The 19,020-nt window shown below is 48.1% G+C and overlaps 8 protein-coding genes across 8 annotated transcripts; 4 read left to right on the plus strand and 4 right to left on the minus strand.

The window, feature by feature from the left end:
• Positions 1–21: 21 nt before the first annotated feature.
• N7508_004230 (Zn(II)2Cys6 transcription factor) lies at positions 22–2,232 on the minus strand (the record flags this gene model as incomplete). The annotated part of the gene is made up of 3 exons (XM_058462296.1): positions 22–1,689; positions 1,737–1,854; positions 1,901–2,232. The coding sequence occupies 3 exons, from the start codon at positions 2,230–2,232 to the stop codon at positions 22–24; spliced, it is 2,118 nt and encodes a 705-aa protein (XP_058320921.1).
• Positions 2,233–2,427: 195 nt separating this feature from the next.
• Positions 2,428–3,142, minus strand: N7508_004231 (NAD(P)-binding oxidoreductase; the record flags this gene model as incomplete). Its single annotated transcript, XM_058462297.1, has 2 exons — positions 2,428–2,945; positions 3,001–3,142. The coding sequence occupies 2 exons, from the start codon at positions 3,140–3,142 to the stop codon at positions 2,428–2,430; spliced, it is 660 nt and encodes a 219-aa protein (XP_058320922.1).
• Positions 3,143–4,015: 873 nt separating this feature from the next.
• Positions 4,016–6,845, plus strand: N7508_004232 (uncharacterized protein; the record flags this gene model as incomplete). Its single annotated transcript, XM_058462298.1, has 7 exons — positions 4,016–4,051; positions 4,099–4,181; positions 4,238–5,218; positions 5,275–5,483; positions 5,533–5,665; positions 5,721–5,942; positions 6,038–6,845. 7 exons carry the CDS (start codon positions 4,016–4,018, stop codon positions 6,843–6,845), a joined length of 2,472 nt encoding a protein of 823 aa, XP_058320923.1.
• Positions 6,846–7,630: 785 nt separating this feature from the next.
• On the plus strand, positions 7,631–9,989 carry N7508_004233 (fungal specific transcription factor domain-containing protein; the record flags this gene model as incomplete). Its single annotated transcript, XM_058462299.1, has 5 exons — positions 7,631–8,449; positions 8,504–8,626; positions 8,678–8,728; positions 8,783–8,901; positions 8,951–9,989. 5 exons carry the CDS (start codon positions 7,631–7,633, stop codon positions 9,987–9,989), a joined length of 2,151 nt encoding a protein of 716 aa, XP_058320924.1.
• Positions 9,990–10,229: 240 nt separating this feature from the next.
• Positions 10,230–11,569, minus strand: N7508_004234 (NAD(P)/FAD-dependent oxidoreductase; the record flags this gene model as incomplete). Its single annotated transcript, XM_058462300.1, has 3 exons — positions 10,230–11,222; positions 11,290–11,415; positions 11,477–11,569. 3 exons carry the CDS (start codon positions 11,567–11,569, stop codon positions 10,230–10,232), a joined length of 1,212 nt encoding a protein of 403 aa, XP_058320925.1.
• Positions 11,570–11,867: 298 nt separating this feature from the next.
• On the minus strand, positions 11,868–14,077 carry N7508_004235 (putative GARP complex subunit (Sac2); the record flags this gene model as incomplete). Its single annotated transcript, XM_058462301.1, has 5 exons — positions 11,868–11,906; positions 11,957–11,992; positions 12,043–12,827; positions 12,875–13,136; positions 13,220–14,077. 5 exons carry the CDS (start codon positions 14,075–14,077, stop codon positions 11,868–11,870), a joined length of 1,980 nt encoding a protein of 659 aa, XP_058320926.1.
• Positions 14,078–14,344: 267 nt separating this feature from the next.
• N7508_004236 (Eukaryotic translation initiation factor eIF-5A) lies at positions 14,345–15,090 on the plus strand (the record flags this gene model as incomplete). Its single annotated transcript, XM_058462302.1, has 4 exons — positions 14,345–14,359; positions 14,518–14,784; positions 14,838–14,970; positions 15,020–15,090. 4 exons carry the CDS (start codon positions 14,345–14,347, stop codon positions 15,088–15,090), a joined length of 486 nt encoding a protein of 161 aa, XP_058320927.1.
• A 590-nt stretch (positions 15,091–15,680) lies between these two features.
• N7508_004237 (ubiquitin-60S ribosomal protein L40) lies at positions 15,681–18,931 on the plus strand (the record flags this gene model as incomplete). Its single annotated transcript, XM_058462303.1, has 10 exons — positions 15,681–15,725; positions 15,796–15,886; positions 15,937–16,046; positions 16,096–16,346; positions 16,409–16,514; positions 16,568–16,706; positions 16,762–17,662; positions 18,251–18,431; positions 18,634–18,744; positions 18,845–18,931. 10 exons carry the CDS (start codon positions 15,681–15,683, stop codon positions 18,929–18,931), a joined length of 2,022 nt encoding a protein of 673 aa, XP_058320928.1.
• Between the last annotated feature and the right edge of the window lie 89 nt (positions 18,932–19,020).

The following is a 19,020-nucleotide window of genomic DNA, read 5'->3' on the forward strand; positions in this document are numbered from 1 at the left end:
GCGGTCGGTACTATAGCTGTGTTAGCTGATCCCAATACCCCAGGTGTGATGCACGATACGTACACCAAAAGCAGAATGCTGATCCGTAACAGCAGGTAACAGATACTGCCGACAAGCAGAAAGAGCTCTCTTCGCACCCTGCGTCATCCAGCGGTCTTTCGTCTCCGGTGAGCCGCGGCCACGCACAGACTGCAAGACTACTGCGAGGAGAAGGATATCTTTGACGTTATTTCCAGCTTCGCCGATGCGGCGGGAGAGGCTTTCGAGGGTGTTTTCGACCAGTCTTGTTAGGCTAGCTTTGCTGTGTGATTGGTTTTTAGTGTTGAGATCTGAAAAGCCGTTCGAGGATTGTTGGTCTGTAATTGACGCTTGTTGTGCGAATTGCCTCATATAATCGCATACACTGAGAGCAGCCCATAGAACGTCGTTTTTGCAAAGTTTGTGGAAGATATCCCAATATTCGTTAGAGTTTTGGGCGTCTAGGTCTGCTAAATTGGGGTCAAAGTAGTCTTGGTAGGACAAGATTGTCAGTGATGAGTCTAGACATGCCTGTTGTATTTCTTGGAGGGCTGTATGGTCTTGGTTTCTGCCTGTGCTGACTGGTCTGTAAAGACAGAGAAGGGGTCGCCGGATGTATAAGTCTAGAAGGACTTGATTGAGGATGGCAGGTGGCATGGTATCGCTGCCCAAAGTGTGATCAATCTTCAAAGGGTCAGGAATGCCGAGTAAACATTCCTCTAGTATTCTGCCCTGCTTAAGTTGTTCATCTATATCCCTATCTGGGCCTGTCTGCTGTATAAAGTTCATGGCGTTGACACGGTGCGACAGTGTCCTGGAAAGGGTCACCAGAGCAAGAGTGTCAGTTGGTTCATCCAGCGGTCTAGGAGGAGGAAGCTCGGTGGTAGATTGGTTAAAGTCGGCATCATTTAGATTTGCTGGGCTCAGAGCGTGGAAGTCCACTAGAGGCGTCATGATCGGCATCCCAGATGTGATTGAAGCTTGGAGGTCCATCTCGGCAATGGTGATCCACAGTCGTCTCCTACTCTCGGCTTGAAAGACTGACATCTTGGTAGATCCAGAGAGATCGATGTGAAGACCCATTACCATTGCAGAGCGGACTAGTGAGCCAGCAGCTTTCCATGATTCTTCGGCGGATGTTAGGCGAAGTTGGCGGGCGAGGAGAACGAGTGTTTCAATTTGGAGGGTTGTAAGCTCGGTGCGGTGTTTTCTTGGAAGTTTTTGTAGCCATGCTTGTAACAGCCCGACGGCATTCAATCTCAAATATTCCCACGGAGTGATGTCTTCCATTTTGATGCTTTCCTCTCCCAACATGATCGAGACAGCCAATATTGCAGTCAGTTGAGGAATGAAAGGCGAAGATAGGTAGGACTCATCCTCGGGGCTTGCCCAGAAATGTTCATATTGTCCAAGGAAAGAAGGAATGTGTAAGACCCGCAGTGTCTTCTCAAAGTTGTTGGTATAGACAGCCACAAGCCTGTCACATATTGACTTCGATGGAAGGGACTGAAGAAGCTGGAGCAGCTCTGGAAAGCTCTCCAACTCCGACATAGATTGCGGAGAGTCCAAAGGTGCTTGGGTCTTGCTCTGTAGGAATTGCACTTCTCTGGCGAGTTTCACTATGGATGAATCTTTGGAGCATTGATTGACGAATCCTTTGGCTTCCTCAAACTTGAGGGTGTTAGTTGATGATATGCAAAAGGCAGAGCCTACCTCACCTGGTTCAGTAGAGTGATCCTATCATTTTGACCATGATAGCGAGATCTTGATCCCTTGACTACCAATGTTCCCATTGATGACTGCAAACTTGAGTGCTGCACCGTTGCATTGCTTGGCCTGTGGAGTCAGTAAAGCGGGTCTAGGCAATCAGATATTCACGTACCAAGAATTCTGAGTTGATACAGCCGGTACATTGGCAGACTGGCCCGCAAGCAAACCCTCAACTCGAGCCAAGCGTTGTTGAAGGTCTTCGATGATACCAATGCCGACCCCGTTCAGTTGTTCGGAATTACCAGACGCATCGATATTGAGCTGCACGCGCTTGGGCTTCGAAGGCAACTCCGTCGGGTGCTGATTGTATGCACAATTTGCACGATGCCCAGCTTTGATACAGTTCTCGCATGGATCGACACGGTCGCATTTAAGCTTCTTTTCCCTGCACCGCAGACAAGAAACCACAGGGCGTGCACGCTTGCGAGACTGAGATATCTCCATTGCTCACTTAGATATCATAACATGACTAGAGACACAAATATGAGGCTTACAAATAGCTATCATGTCCCCTAAGCTATATTTGGCCCCAAATACGGGAGACGAGGGGGACCAAAACGCCCAGCCTTGCTTTATAACCTCAACGCTAACTCCTATTTATATCTGACACTAAGGCAAGCCCCAATCACATTGATCACCTCAATTGGTGATTACAGGAGCAGTGTCATCCCACTTCGTATCCAACGCGGTATCCACCAAAAACCGAGCGACACTGATGCGACTAGCAGAGCCCATCAGGCCAACCCCCTTGCCATCATTAGGCCACTCTTTGACTTTTGTTACATCCCTCTCAACAAGTCTCGATGGACGAACAAATACAAATGTAACACCACTATCCCGCACCTCTTTCTCTGCAGCGTTATGGTCGTCATATGAGTAGATCATGTTAGACTTGCTCATAAGGAGGCGTAGGGTACATGGCATATTAGCCCAAGAGTTTCCAGTACCAAATGATTGTAAGACGACAATTTTGGAGACTCCAAACTCTTTCATCACTTTCACCATGTTCGCATTGCTGTCTGCCATCATGCGGGAAGGGGAGATGGGCTTTGCGAATGGGCTATCGGTTTCTCGGAGGGCACTGAGAGTAACGAGTACAGCATCCAGGGTGTTGCTAGTAAAGACTTTTCTAACATCGGAAATATCGAGGGGTGTGCCTATGTGCTAGTCAGTTGAGATGGTCAAATATAGTAGATCGCATGAGATGTATACCTTGAACGATATCCAAGCCGGATCTTTTCTCCAAAGAGGCAGGGTTTCGAACCAGCGCAGTAACTTCATGGCCTTTCTCGAGTAGCTCATTGATCACAAGCTTTCCTGTGCGGCCACTGCCTCCGATGACAAGGAATCGCATCTTGAAGATTGTTCGGAGTTAGGGTTGAGAGTGATAGTTTGTTTGTTTTTTTTTTTTTTTTTGAAAGTAAGCTGGTCAAATTTGAATGAGATGCTATAGAGGATCCTAGAGAAAACTCGTATCTTTAAATACAGTTGCACATTGTAAGTTTCCCCTTTATCCAATACTCCATTCACACGTCTATAGATGCTGCCTTCTCCGGATCCGAGCTTCGGATCCGGGCCGGAGAAGACAAACCCCCAGTATTATCTCCAGAATCAGAATCGTTTGCCAACAAGCAGTATAGTGTGCTATTTATGAATCAACCGGTGAAGGGCTGGGACCTTCCAGAACATGAGTCAATCTTAAGTGCTTAGCCTGAAGCTTGTTTATATACACAGTGATGAAGGTTTCATTGATTATCATATTATGAGTAATCTGGTGTGGTGTAGGTGGTGATACCAATGTCGAGACGTATAATCGTATGGTGGAACGCATCTTGATAAACCCAAATCCTCCACATTCGAGGCTTGAAACTCAATCTCAGATTACCTATACACACTACGCCTATATAACAGTACTTACTGTGTCATTTGAGCCCCTGCAAGTAGATATTGAACCCCCACTGTGGCGACCCACATCGGCCACCATTTTCCGAACTGACAGTAAATCGGAAATGCCAGCGATTGGATCGGGCTTTTTTCTGACTTCATCTGCAGGAAAGAAAATCAATTAAAACATCCTCCATCGAACTTTACCCCGCACTTCAATCGAATTGCTCCCTCTGCAGTAGGAGCTTGGTATTGCAAATGACGGATAGCCTCACTTCGAAGGCGCAAAATCGAAAAGATGCCAAAGTCCAGTGATCATTCGAGATCTAGGCGACATGCAGCGATGGCATGTATAGCATGTCGTGAGAGTAAAGTCAAGGTAAATGTTACACCCTACTAATCAAGCGACCAGGCTAACATTCACAGTGTGATGGCGATGGCAATGAGAAGTGCTCTAGCTGCGTGAACAAGCTGCGTGAATGTCGATACCAAGCCGTGGACAAGAGAAAGTAAGCCTTAATATGTGGGAACTATCCAGATCTATACAATTCTAATCAAAATGCAGACTGCCCCTGCGAGTTGCTATAGAGCTGCTAACAAGTCGGGTCAACCAGCTCTATCTATTTGTTCATCAAAATGGATTAGAACCCCCATGCATGCCGCAAGAAAAAGATGCAGCTCTAGCAAAAGTACTTGACATACTAGGGCTAACTGAGTTCCACTCCGCTTCGCCTCAACTTAATGCCCATTCCTCGAGCGCGACTGTGACTGAGCGTCTACCGTCTGATACACCAACTTTGTTGAATTTCCCCACTGACCTGGGTGTTACGGGAGATGCCGAGAATCTAATAGATCATGCCTCTATGGAAGATGCTTTGTGTGCTCCTCATCCGGATATTATTCAAATCCCAGACTCTCAGGCTGTGCCCGAGTTACCTATAGTTTCGGATGAGACTACGGACATTCCACTCACAGATTCATACCCATTGGAAGATATCTCTGATACCCCACTAGCCAGCTTGGACTGGAATCTTGAAATTGTCAAATGCATGACTCCACCATCCCAGGACTTTCAGGGCCTACTTGGTGGCACCTCCTCGGTAGAGACACTGGAGCGGGAATTAGAGGGATTGCCGGATCCCTTCGGACCTCCTGTTACCACCAGTTCAGGAAGTCCCGAGAAAGAAACAAGAAGTCCGGAAAGGATAGAAGATCTCATCGACGAACTCTCTGACCGGGTGGGAACATTACGCTTCGGTCCTGAAGGACAGCCCCATTTCTATGGCCCTACTTCAACATTTAATCTTCCCGATGCTCCTGTGACTACTAAACCCCAAACACATCGTACGTTGGATTTTTGTGACAATGATATTGATCCTGGTGAGGAAGCCCCTCTAGCTCTGGATGAGCACCTGCTCAACCTATACTTTACTTGGCAAGATCCATCATTCCATGTGGTTGATCGAGAAATGTTTGAGAAAGCAAGAAGAGCCTGGCAAGCAAAAGAAGAAACACCATTTTATTCCGAGGCACTCTGCTACGCAATGCAAGTAGACAATGGACCTTCCGTCATGAATCTTTTCCGCTGACGGCGACAAACAGGTGCTCTCTCGGTGCAGCCTTTGAAACTCGATATCATCCATCCTTCGTCACATTTCCAAAGTCTTTAGTGGAACACTTTGGAGACCGTGCAAAGGCACTTCTTGAGATTGAGCTAGACTCTCCCTCTGTAGCCACAGTTCAAGTTCTGGTAATTATGAGCAGTCATGAGGTTGGAAATGGCCAAGATACTCGAGGGTGGCTTTACAGTGGTATGTCTATCCAATTCCAGTCTCGGATTTGACTAAACAACCGTTTTAGGAATGGCTCTACGGCTTGCTTTCGATCTCGCTCTTCATATTGATCTTTCTTCATATGTTGCTCGTGGATCTATCACTGCTGCTGATGCGGGGTTACGCCGGACTGTTTTCTGGGCGGCATATATGGTTGACCAGTAAGTCTTGTTTTATTTGCTCTTTTATCAAGACGCTATACTAATCTGTTTGCAGTCTTGTCGGATTCAACCTTGGCAGACCGTTCTACACCAACATGGGGAATGTGACAGTAAAGAAACCAAATACTGACACCTGCCGCCAAGAGCCCTCCAAATGGAGACCATACGCATGCCCTATTTCATTCGGCAACAAATACGAGTCAATAGACTTAGTAGAAGCCGTGAGTGAACAAGAAGTATCTCTTTGTGAGGTGATGGCACCTTGTGGCTACTTCCTGTATGTCTTCCGTCTCTTCTTCTTCTTCTTCCTCTTCTTCTTCTTCTTCCTCTTCTTCCTCTCTTCTCCCGACTAATACGAGATCCAATAAAAAGCTACGGAAGCTCAAACCTCTCAAAACTCCTCCTCCAACAGCAAAACGTCAAAGTCGTCGCTCGCCTCCTAGACTGGAAAGCCTCACTCCCCCAGTCCCTTCAAATCGATCTAAACGACCACGCAACCCCCTATCTCCCACACGTCCTCCTCCTGCACATGCAATTCTTCCAGAACTTAATTCACTCCCACCGACCCTGGATGTCAAAGGACTATCTCCAACCTCAACCACCCGTAGGACCAGGCCACACGCACGCAAGGGAGATGTGCATCCAATCTGCAATCTCCATCGCGAAGATCCTAGTTCTCTACGAGAAAAGATATACCCTCCGCTGGATAAACGTCAAAGCAGTCTCCATCACATCCTCCGCTATTCTGCTTCTTCTTTTTGCGGCTGTATCACACTACCCGCTCGCGAAGAATGAAGATATAACCGCTCATCTTGGAACGTGCTTTAGGGCCCTTGATGAGTTCTCTTTGTCTTGGCAGAGTGCTAATAAAGTTAAGGATTTGTTGATTCGGTTACAGTATAAATGGGAGTTGAAGACCCGTGCTAGAAAGCAGAGTCGGGCTTTGGACGGGGATATTGATCCCCCGAGAAAGATGTCGCGGACGGCGAATAGCTCTGCGACTGGGCATGGGGTTTCACGGTCTGATGATGGTATTTCACTTGCGCATCCTAGTCTGCGGGATTTGCAACCTGATTCCGGGCTTGGGTGGATGCTTATGCTTAGTGGACAGCTTCCGGCTGATGGTGATGAAGATCTTTATTCTAGTGTTGCTAATACTGCTATTCCTGGGGTTTACTAGTTCTAAGAAGCAAATTACTTTATCTAGTAATATGTTCCATGGCGGATGCGCGACTCCAACAGATAGCTGCATCTTCCTGGCCAGTACTCTAATGATATTCAAAGTTCTACTAATAGCGTCCGGTAGATGACTGTGGTTTTCTGGCGTAAACATCTCATACTCACTTTGGATCATTTATTTATTCTTTTGCAGTGCCTCGCATATGTGGTGGAGCACCTTTAGGGCTCGGGTGCGAATGTTTCTCATCTGCGGGGAAAGGCAATGTCATCTGCAACTAAATCGTAAGTACACTGGGATTCTAACTCAGAATATATCTCCCCCCGGATATTGGGTTGTAATAATCATTAAATAATAGCAACTGCTAACTAGCGAAAGTGAAGCCTAGTGAAGAAAGATCTCCGAGATCGGCTGACTAACGCACTTCCCCGGGTTCGCGGAATTGAAGGTTCCCCTCAACTTGGAACCTTTCGGCCTAGTTTTCTTTGCTCACCGAAGCTGTGATGGTCCTAAAAAAGTGTAGTATCTGTTCGAGGGTCTTCTCCAAGACCGAACATGTCAAGAGACACGAGCGGTCGCGTCAGTCACCTTCCAACCCGAATGAATACAACCTAACGCGTCAAATAGATACTAAAGAACGCCCGTACCAATGCACTGTCTGCTTGAAGCGATTCTCTCGGAGTGATGTCTTGAGTCGGCATGCCAAGGGCCATGAGACTCAGCCCACTACGATGGGTGGGCCATCAGAACCATCAAATCGACAATATTCTGCGATAGCCGCGTCACCAATGATTGCAGCTCCAGAAATACCAGCTGTTGCTGATGCGTATCAGCTTCCAAGTATATCTTCTACATCGCGAGATGTGACAATCGCGCCTCATCATGGCCGCTCGGGGTCAGAGCTTGGAGCAATGATGATTGACGAACAGCAACCATATTTCGGGTGGAATGAGGTTACAACAGACCAAGCGCCTCACAGGGCCAATATAGCGTTTGACCCTGTTCCCAAGGATATGCTGCAAATGTGGTTGGAGCCTCATCTAGTCATGTCTCCGGGCCAACAGACTCGGCATTCAGTCGATAGCGCCAAATCAAACAGTGACAATATCCCCACTGAACGGTTTTATAAGGTCCAGCGGTGCTGGCCTGCACCAATCGACAGTGGACGACTCATCAATAGTCTATGGCGAGATATTGCGTTTTCGGTAGAGGACAATGTTTTCTCCGTTCAATCATTACATCTTCCCAATGAGGCGACGTTCACTCAAGGATCACGATGTGGATTGGACGAGGACTGCAGAAGACGATTACAAGCGGTATTTGGCCAGAGGTCGTCAATATATCCGCACATGCAGTCTCCAAACAATGGCGGCATTTCCCCAGTTACGCCTGTCTCGGCTTTGAACCCTTTACCCGATTTCCCGCCTGCTGAGATCTTGGATATGGCGCTCGACCTGTATTTCCGCATCTTACTTGTTCCTTTCGTTCACTTGCCGACATTTTCAGCGAGAAAGACGCGACCCTCGCTTTTATATGTCATGATTCTAATCGGCATGACATTGCTTGACACTAAAGGGACAACGGATTTTGTCTCTCGCAATTTCACGGTAAGTTTGTTTTTGTGGCCAATTCATTTATGGCATACTAATCATCAATTTTAGAGTGTCTTAGAGCAGGTAACAGGGGAGTTTTCTAGATGCACTATCGGGCCTGAGAATGCCTCAGACACTATGACCCCTTTTGCGACAGCCTTGCTATTCCTACATCTTCCTCTTTTGACAGGAGTATGGCCCCCAGAATTTATGGTGTTCTGTTTGGTACTAACTGCCGTTTAGGAGAAAGAGCATCTAGAACAATGCCAACCATTATACGTGAACGTCATGACCGTGGGTGCAAGACATGTGCATGTTCTTAGTATCTTTTTTTAACAAATTTTATAGGTAGCACAAAGACACGGCCTCTTTGCCGGGGGGCAGATCCTCGACATGAGCCTATTCGAAAGATTTGCCGATCTCGATATGAGATGGAAAGCATGGAGCAAAGTTGAATCAACTAAAAGGTGAGGCATTTCCTTCAGAACAAAAGGCTATATCTAACCAATTCACAAGGATCATCATAGGGCTTATCCTCCTCGACTCGTGCTACTCATCCTTCCTCTCAACAAGCCCAATAACAAACCCCGACACAATTCAACTCATTCTCCCATGCGGCGAAGACCTCTTCAACGCTCATTCCTCCCACCGCTGGACACAACTTATCCGCTGCGGAAAACGTATCCTTTCTTCTACAATCAACGCGCCATCTGAAAATACCAACATCCCTAACCTCGAAACCCCGACTGAAGACTTTTGCATCCAAGCCATCCTCGCAACCGTCCAAATACGCCAGTCAGAAGCTTATCACCGCCTCCTTTCTAACAGGGCCAGCTACCCCTTTGCACCATGTCACACATACGCCATGGATGGCCGGGCAAGATGTCTCCCCTCTCTTCAGTCCCAACTTATCACGAACTATGGGGAATCGCTCGACAGGTTGAGCCCTAATGCTCTCATCATGTGGCATCACATGTGCATGATGTTAACAGCCGATATCCAAATCTTCGATCTAGCGGCAGGTCGTGCAGGCCCAGGTCCAGCGCGCAAAGCCCTCGACCAAATCGCCGAGTGGGCACAGACCCCAGCAGCCAGACGAGCTTGTTTGCATGCTGCGCATATCTATAAAGCGATGACGAACCGCAAAGCCTCTGACCATCCTACCTTCCACTCTCTCTTCTCTTGTTTCTCTGCTGCGTTAGTACTGGGTCTCTACACATTTATGGTTCCAGACTCTGCAAATGCGACAAGTATTGGCTCTGTGGAACTGATGGATGATGTTGACTGGTGCTCTCTGGGTACAGAAGGCTTTACGAGTTTCATGGAACCTAGAGGCAGTCAGAGTTTCGCTCCTACAGATGATCCAGCTGTGAACTTCATTCGAAATGGGTCGACTGTTTACTTGCGAGGCACATCTTTTCATGGCGGATATCAATCTGCAAGGCGGGTTCTTCTTGACTATGCTTCTCTTCTGAAGGATTCTGGAAAGTGGAGTGTGAAAAAATTCTCGCATATTCTGTTCATCATGAGTGATGTTCTTATGGACCTAGAGTGATGATGCTTTGGTCGCTTTGCCTGGAGCGTCAAACTACGCTGATTGTGTCTGTATATTCGCCTGGGAGGCTATTTTTGTGTTTATTTTTGAGACGAACCTGACGAACTGTATGATTTACTTGATATGCAACTCTCTGCCATGCAAGCCACATAGCTAGCTACTCAACTGTGTATTCTAAATTTTGTCCAACACTACTTACATATATGAGCAAAATATATACACCAACCTAGGTAACAACCCTCATCTATACAAAATCTCTTCGACCATCTCCCCTATAGCCAAAGAACTAGTCAATCCAGGACTCTCAATCCCCAAAAGGTTAACAAATCCAGGCAAACCTTCCTCCTCTCGAATAATAAAGTCCTGGAAACCAGATCCCTCATTAACAGCGCCGCCCCGTCCCAGCTTAGGCCGAATACCACAATAATCCAACGAAACAGCATCAGCATCAACACCAGGCAAATAAGCCTTTATCTCAGGCAGCGCCCGTTCAAGCCTAGCAGCACTAGGAACCAGATCATCAGCAGCATCAACCCACTCAACATCAGGCCCAAACCGAATACGCCCACCCATATCAAGCGTCAAATGCGTTCCCAATCCCCCCGTCCCAGGCATAGTAATGGGATAAACAAGCACATTCGTACGCGGGCGACTGGCAGCATAAGAAAAATAAGTCCCTTTAGCATAATGCGGCACGAAATGCCTCTCAGCCGGCAACAACATATTGCTAATCTCGCACGCGCCATGTCCAGCCGAATTAACAAGCGTCTCAACAGTGATGCTAGTCTCGGACCCGTCTTCGTCTGACACGGCTGTCAGTTTATACCCGCCCTTCCCGCCGTCCACGGCTTCGACGCTTGTAACCCGTGTTTTGAATGCTATGTCACCGCCTCGCTCTTCGAAGGACCCTTGTAGGTATGTCATTAGCGAGTGGCTATCGACTATACCTGTTGTTTCGGATTCGAGGATGCCTGCGTCGGCTTTGACGTCTGGTTCGCGGGCTTGGGCTTCCGTGCGGCTTATTGGGCGCGTGGGTGCGTCGAGGGTTTGCGAGTGGGTGTGTATCTTTAGGGCAGCGGCCCATTGGTCTGGGGTTTGGGCTACGATCCATTTCTTGGTGTTTCGGTGCGGAATGTTGTTCTTTTTGCAGAGATCGTAGAGGAGGTTGCGGCCTTGGATGCAGAGGGTGGTTTTTAGTGAGGTTGCTGGGTAGTAGAGGCCTGCGTGGATGACCTGGTTTGATTTGTTGGGTTAGTTTATCTGTGGTAAGTGGGAGTGGTCCTGGGAGCTTGTTGCTAACCTCGGAGTTGCGACTGCTTGTCTCGGTTCCTGGGGCATCGTGTCGCTCTAGTAGGATTGTTGATGTGCCCTCCCGAGCTGCGAGTTGGCGGGCTGCGGCGAGGCCGACAACTCCTGCGCCTATTACCTGTTGGTCAACCAATTAGCTTAGTCTGTCCGCTCTGTACGTGGTGCGGCGGGGAGCATACTGCATGTGTGAAGTCGGCATTGGAGGCTCGGGTGCTGGAGAAGTGGCGCCTGAGGCTTGGAGCACGTATATTAAGGAAGGCACGTGTATACATTTTATACACGCCCTTGCAGCCAACTTCCACGTTTGCTTTATGTTTCAAGTGAATAAAGACAGAGAAGAGCTTGGATGACGCGATCCCGCGGGCAGATGGTGCTCAACTCCACTTTGATAAGATAAGTCTATTTTGTTGACATTTGCTTACTTGGGCTATGTTGGCTATACTGCTATATTGGCTATATTGGCTATATTGGCTATATTGGCTATAGTGGATATGCTAATTTGTATTAATGTTATATTCACGGGATATATCTAAAAAGTGTGAAGATGGGAGGTACATCTATCCAATATGTCTACCGCTTGCTGTTGTTCTTAAGCATCTCGTCCAAATGCTGGTCGAGTTAGTAGACCATTCCTCAGTAGACACAAATGGGACACTCACCTGCTTCTGTTCAGTTGCTAATTTGCCTTGGGTATCCTAGTTCTGGTCAGCATATACTGGTCTATACGAAAAAACACGCAACATACACTTATGATGGTTAAAATCAATGAATAATTGTTGAAGAGGAAGCGCTCTCGTGTCTTGGCGTCTGTGCCGTTGCGACTGAGTTTCGCCAAGAGTGTGTCAAACTCAGCAGTCAAGCGAGCAAGACTATTGGAGACAGGCTCATCATCTCCGGCATCGCTGCTAAGGACAAGGATCCCATGGAGAAGCTGGCCGAATCGTTGGGCTAAGAAGTGCGGTGCCGAGGATTGCTTGAGGTCATCTCCGCCTGCAATTGAAAGAGCAGAAACAGCACTGCGTCCTGTGTTGGACGCAACACGTTTGAGTGATTCGCCGTGGTGGTCCATAATCACCTGGAAGCGTGGCCAGAGCTGCATGTTGATTCCATTCACATATGAGTCGGCGACTGGTACTTTGCGGCGCTGGAGCTCGAATGCGGAATGCTGGTTCAGACGAACACACATTAAGACACCCAGAGAATCAGTGGTCTGTTCAATCAGCCTCTTGGTGAGGCTCTGGCCCAGAGTAAAGACCTGCTGGAAGATCTCCACCGCATTGCGAGAGATTTCATGAAAGCTTTTGGCAGAGAAGAACTCCGTCAGGAAAGAATATTCGGCACACACGTTGTCTACCAAGGCCAGGTTGAAGTTTCGGAAAGGCACTTCGATGCCATGGTAGGAGTTGTCTTCTTCGGCTAGATATGAGGTTAGAGCTTGTAGATTGCCAGTTCGAAGGATGTCAACCCGTCTCCCTAGAGAGAAAGGATCATGTGCGGCAGAGCCAGCTCGGCCACCAGGTAGAATGTTTCCTGGAATGATTAGTATGTAATTGGCACACTATGGATAAAGCACCAACCTGTTCTATGTGAAGAAGGATCTCCTCCGAGCACCTCATTGCGATCAGGAGGATACACCTTGACCTTTTCGAGCGCTTGGAGGTAGCGTGTGAAATGGGATGTGTAGTACCAGCGCATCGTATTGATATACGCCTGTGAGATTTCTCCTGCCAGCTTCGGGTGGGCCTTTGAGAGATAACTGTAGAGGTCTTTGAACTTGACCAATCGTTGTTGTTGAATGATTTGAGAGTTGATATTAGGAGATCGCATTGCTCGGATATGCTGAACCAAGTAATCTCTGATTCTCTCGACCGCCTTTATGCAAGTCAATATATGTTCTTTTGTTTGCGCGTAAAAAGACTTACCTTGTTTTTGACATCGGTCAATAGTGGCCGCACATCTTCAATTGCCTTGAAGCCATTGGCGGAAGCTGCCTTGGCTTCAATGTTCGTTGTTCGGGTATCAATCTCGTTCAGAGCGCGCACCCAATTCTCATCAATCGGGCCCTCGGCGATTGTCCGCACGGCTTTAGGAGAAATGCTGATCTCTTCCACTGCAGGACCTAGAAGCCGTTCCACATTTCGCCTGTTCTCCAGCATTGCATTAAGCTGTGTTGACCGGGATTGCAACGTCTCGATCTCTGCGGATACCGCACCCAGCTCGGTTTGGAAGTCATTCAGATAGAGCTCGACTGACTTGGAAACCTCGTCGCAACCAGTGATCGAAGTATGTAATTCAGAGAACTTGTCTCGCTCTTGCTCAAATTGCTGAACAGTTTGTGCATTGACATCGCTATCCCGAGACTGATTTCTGGGGGGGTCTTCCTTTGTCAGAAAGTCTTCAAGGCTGAGTCCGTCGAATTGAATAATTTCCACTAGCTGTGCAGGCTTCTCTAGCTCCAATGTCTGTGATCCATTCGTTTCCGGTTGGTTTTCCTTTCCAATGATGCTATTCAACACTTCCAGCGGATCGGGAACATTGGCAGGTCGCGGTCGCTGAATGCTTGTCTGCTTCAATGGAAACCCATTGGCTGTGCGTGCAGTCCCTTGGAGGGAAGTAGTGGAGTCACTCGGGGTCACGAGGAGGGAGGTAGAGGATGTCTTGGAGGTAATGCCCGGCCGGCTATAGGGGCCTGGAACAAGCTGTGAGGAGGATCGTCGCGGTAAAGGAGAGAGGTTGCGGTTGTTGGGCGTAGACTGGCCTGAAATGCGGTCACGCCACATGGTGCAAGATCACCACATGAGAAAGCAGCAGAAACAAGGAGTGAGTGAAGCAAATAAGTGCGAGTAAGTACATGGTCACTACAGAGTAGTCCGTACGTGTTGGATATCCAAAGACCACGCTAAGCCCTATCCGTACTAGCGTCGCAACCCCCTCGTCTCCGCCACAACAGGCAAAATCCAAAAATTCTCTCCCGATCTCCTCTTTTTCCTTCCCCTCCCCATCCTAATCCTTTCTATCCTTCCTACCTCCCTTACAACTCATTCACCATGTCTGCCGAGGAGGTACGTTATTTCTTGTCTACCGATGTTCTTGCCTTGCGCTGTTTTTCGTCAAGCCCCGCATGCGGCTCCCCCTCTCTTCGCACGAGACTACCCTGGGCTCATCACCCCGCCCAATTTGGAAGATTTTGAAATTTGAAGACTAACATGATCTGCTATAGCACGATGTCACCTTCGAGTCGGCTGATGCCGGAGCCTCGCTCACCTTCCCCATGCAGTGTTCTGCTCTGCGCAAGAACGGCCACGTTGTGATCAAGAACCGTCCCTGCAAGATCATTGACATGTCCACCTCCAAGACTGGCAAGCACGGTCACGCCAAGGTTCACCTTGTCGCCACTGACATCTTCACCGGCAAGAAGCTTGAGGATCTCTCTCCCTCCACCCACAACATGGATGTCCCCAACGTCACCCGCCGCGAGTACCAGCTCGTAAGTGTCCCAAATCCTTGTTGAAATGAAAATTACAGACTAACAAATCCTAGCTCGACATCACCGAGGATGGCTTCATGTCCCTCATGACCGATAACGGTGACACCAAGGACGATGTCAAGGTTCCCGACAACGAGGTTGGCGAGAAGATCAACCAGATGTTCACCGTCGAGGAGAAGGAGTGCAGTAAGTCATACTTTCTCAATTGCTAAAGATTATTACTGATCGATTATAGACATCGTTGTCCTGACCGCCATGGGTGAGGAGGCCGCTATGGAGTGCAAGGAGGCCCCCAAGTCCGGTTAAATAACCTAACCTGGACTTCTGACTTGTTATGCCAACCTTTATGTTCCAAAAGGGCTAAAAACCCCCCAAAATTTCATCTTTTATGGTTCAACGGAAGGATACGGTTCCTTGGACGATATCGCCGTTGCTTCAAGGTCTATCCATCACGTAACCTTGGATTTGGGCTGGACCGAGAATTGCTTTGGTTGGCATGATTTGTGTTCTCCGAACAGTTCTGAGTCTCAGCATCTCATGATAGTGTGACGAATAAATACTCTTGCTTGACATTATATGAGATGTAAAATTCTGCCCAAAGACCTAGATCAATTTAACCTTATGATATGAATGCACGTACTAAATCGCTTAAACCGCTTAAACAAAGTAATCTAAACCACTTTAAACCAACCAAAACCAATAACAACTAGTGGATTACGATCTCCAAATCTTTGCAAAGTGGAGCGTCAGAATCGGCGGTCACCTGGAGGGCAGAAAAAAGTTCCGCCTCGATATACCCTTTTCCGTCAAGACATGAACAACTCCCTTGATGGAATACGTTACCCGAGGGGTCTGCGGTCAAGAGGGATGCCGTGACAGGCGATACTATCTCGACAATGGTCTTTGGTATTGTCGGCGCGGTCACTTGCAAGCGGTATGACGTCCTAATCCCATACTAACGCGCCAGATATCAGGCGGTAGAAGGAGAATTCAACTGACGGACAAGACTAGGGTGTTCAAGTTGCAGATGATGCAGATGATTTCGGAAATTTAGGCAGATTGAATCGCGTGAAGAAAGAAGTTAAGGAGAAGACTAGCAAGAGTATGTAACAGTCATATCGTGCGAGATGTTCATCGCTGACTTTGAGAAAGCACTTCGTGGACGTGCGGCGTACACGCTTTTCTTGCAATGTTATCAACTTATTCTTTGGAAGCAATGTCATGCCTTAGTTCATGGACAGGGTTTCCCAGAGGAACTCGAGGTATGTATAACCGCCACCCTTTTGACATGCATCAAAGCTCATTATATAGGTTGTTGTTCGTGATCTGTGGGCTCTTCGACTCCAGGACTTCACATTGAAGATCACTGATACTGAAGACGACGATGATACTGAAAACGAAGGGTTCAGTTCCCAGCCTGGAGAAAAAGATGGCTCTGGAGAAATCGGATATAAGCCTGATTCGAGATATCTCGAGTGGCCTCGTCTAATTGATTCCCTTGCGACATGCTACCTAGCTGCATTCTTGATGAGACTTCCTATCTGCGTCAGTGACTTCCACGAGTATGTAATTCTATCTACTTTCAAGCATGTTCTTTCAAGAGATATGTGCTGACCAGTTCTAGGATGATCATGCACCAGGATGTTCCCTTTGCGCGAGTTCTGGCTACCGTCCCTCGAGAAATGAAGGAGAGACTTCCGCCAGAATTGACTGGGATTCTTGAGGTCACGGTAAGTCAACATGTCTTTAATGGATATGCTCGTGTCAACTAACCTTGTTTAAGAAACTCCCTACGCCAGAACGGTTCCATCATAGTGTCCTGGAGACAGCGGTGTTTTACCAACGCCGATTTGGAATGGCGCTTCCTGCTCTAAATACGCCAATGATTCTTTGCCGGCTGATCAAAAGATTGGCCTTGCCAAGTACGAAACCCACCCCTTAATCTTGATCAATGTCTCTCTAGCTAACGATTCCTAGTCGAGGTATATGAAGCAACTAAAACCTTGCAAGACCTTCTTGGCTTCACATACACCTATCCCATACCAAGCTCGAAATATGCCCGAAAAAGGCCAATTAATTTCCCCGATCTGCAAATTATTGTACTCATTGTCATTGCAACAAAGCTCCTATTCCCATTTGATGATTTGAAAAGATACCCCACGACCAATAAGGAGCCCGCAGCACAGACCATGGACTGGCCTCTGTGGGCACGCGCTCAGAAACATTACGACCACGATGCACGATTTGGCAACCAGATTGGAAAAAAAACCGCTCTCCAGGTCACCGACAAAGATGTGATGGACATGACTTCCACCCAATTGGACAATTACATGGACTGGTACGAAAGCAGCTGGCTGGATACATCCAAAGCCCCGGACCGTATCGCGGAACTATTCCCTATCTGTCGAGCAGAACCAGACGTTCAGCCAGCTCCAGCCGCCGCTTCGGAACCAACTTCAGCCACTGAACCTGGTTCAATAACCTCAAAGCTTGACACTTTACTACAGACAGTCATGCAAGATATGAGAGCCAGACGGGTTATCCCTGAGGAAGATCAAGGAGCCAAACGTCCCGGCCAGTGGTATTGTCGATACCGATGGGAATCCCAGCTCAATGATTCCGCTCGGGCTTTTTACGAGGTCGCTGCCAGGCTTGCTGCCGTCCCATTGAAAACCCTCATCCGCACTGTATCGCTTGTTGAACATAGGATCGCAAAACTACAGGAGGACCAAGAGCGCCGGGAGTACTACACTAGAGAGGGGATTGAGTTTGATGAAAGTGGTGATGAGAATGGGGCGCCACACTATGAATCGGATGAGAGCGATGACTCAATCAGTAAATTGGACGAGCAGCTATATGCAATGGATGTTGATGAAGGGTTCTGATGTATCACAGGCGTGGCGTTGGGGATATTGTATTTAGCGTTTCCTTTGTAGCTCGATTAACTTATCCATGTCTTGCTTATCTCAGCATATTACTTCGGCAAAGCTCCTTTCAAAAATATGAATCATTGAACAATTATTCATTGTGAAACAGGCGTAATGTAGAACATAAACTTGGAAGTACACAATCATCACCTGATTGGACGCAGATCGACCCGAGCCCGGGGTTCACGTGATCAATGACGAAATCGGAAGCAGTTAGGGCTTAGGGCAACCCCAATCGGTCCACCTTTGCTAAGCGAGCGAAATCCTCAAATTGACAATCGACTGCTCCGCCTGGAACACAGCGACCGACAGCCGACACCAACGAAAACTCGCAACCAGTACGTGCCTTGAACCCGTTGAACAGCATATATGCATTGCTATGGATTCACCATGCTAACATCGTCTTTTTCCGCGCCTTTCCAGTGCAGATGTAGGTCATTTTGAATCCATATATGTCATCACCAACCGCCGAACTACTCCCGACCGACGCGATCCCACGAGAAGGAAATTTGGACATGGACTAATACGTCTGGATATAGTTTCGTCAAGACCCTGACGGGTAAGACCATTACCCTCGACGTCGAGTCGAGCGACACCATCGACAACGTCAAGACCAAGATCCAGGACAAGGAGGGCATCCCCCCTGACCAGCAGCGCCTGATCTTCGCTGGCAAGCAGCTCGAGGATGGCCGCACCCTGAGCGACTACAACATCCAGAAGGTATGCGATCGCCTTCCATCTTTGTGATTTCGACCAGAAGTGGGGACTTGGGTATTCTCGGGTTGGATCGGATCTCTTTGTCACAAGTCGACGCACAACTACTACTCCCATCGGAATACAAGGAGGAGGAACCCAAGTTGCTTCACGTTATGGTCTGCAAATGCGCTGGAATAGTGGCTAACATGCGACTCCCCTTCTATAGGAGTCCACCCTTCACTTGGTCCTCCGTCTCCGTGGTGGTATCATTGAGCCTTCCCTCAAGGCCCTCGCCTCCAAGTACAACTGCGAGAAGGCCATCTGCCGCAAGTGCTACGTACGTTACCTCTTCCGCCTCATTCGTGCGCATTCGACACTCTTGGATCACTCTAGGATATGCGCCAACCTTCGTCAATATAGATACTAACATTACCTAGGCTCGTCTCCCTCCCCGTGCCACCAACTGCCGTAAGAAGAAGTGCGGTCACACCAACCAGCTCCGCCCCAAGAAGAAGCTCAAATAAGCGACTCGCTCCTCGGTGTTGTGCTCGGTGTGCTGTTCCAGTGCAGGGGATTGGCTGGGCTGCTACCTGGAGAGGTTTACAAATGGCGT

Source organism: Penicillium antarcticum, assembly GCF_028974205.1.
Source record: "Penicillium antarcticum strain IBT 31339 chromosome Unknown utg000004l_segment0_segment0, whole genome shotgun sequence".
NCBI classification, from domain to species: Eukaryota; Fungi; Ascomycota; class Eurotiomycetes; order Eurotiales; family Aspergillaceae; genus Penicillium; species Penicillium antarcticum.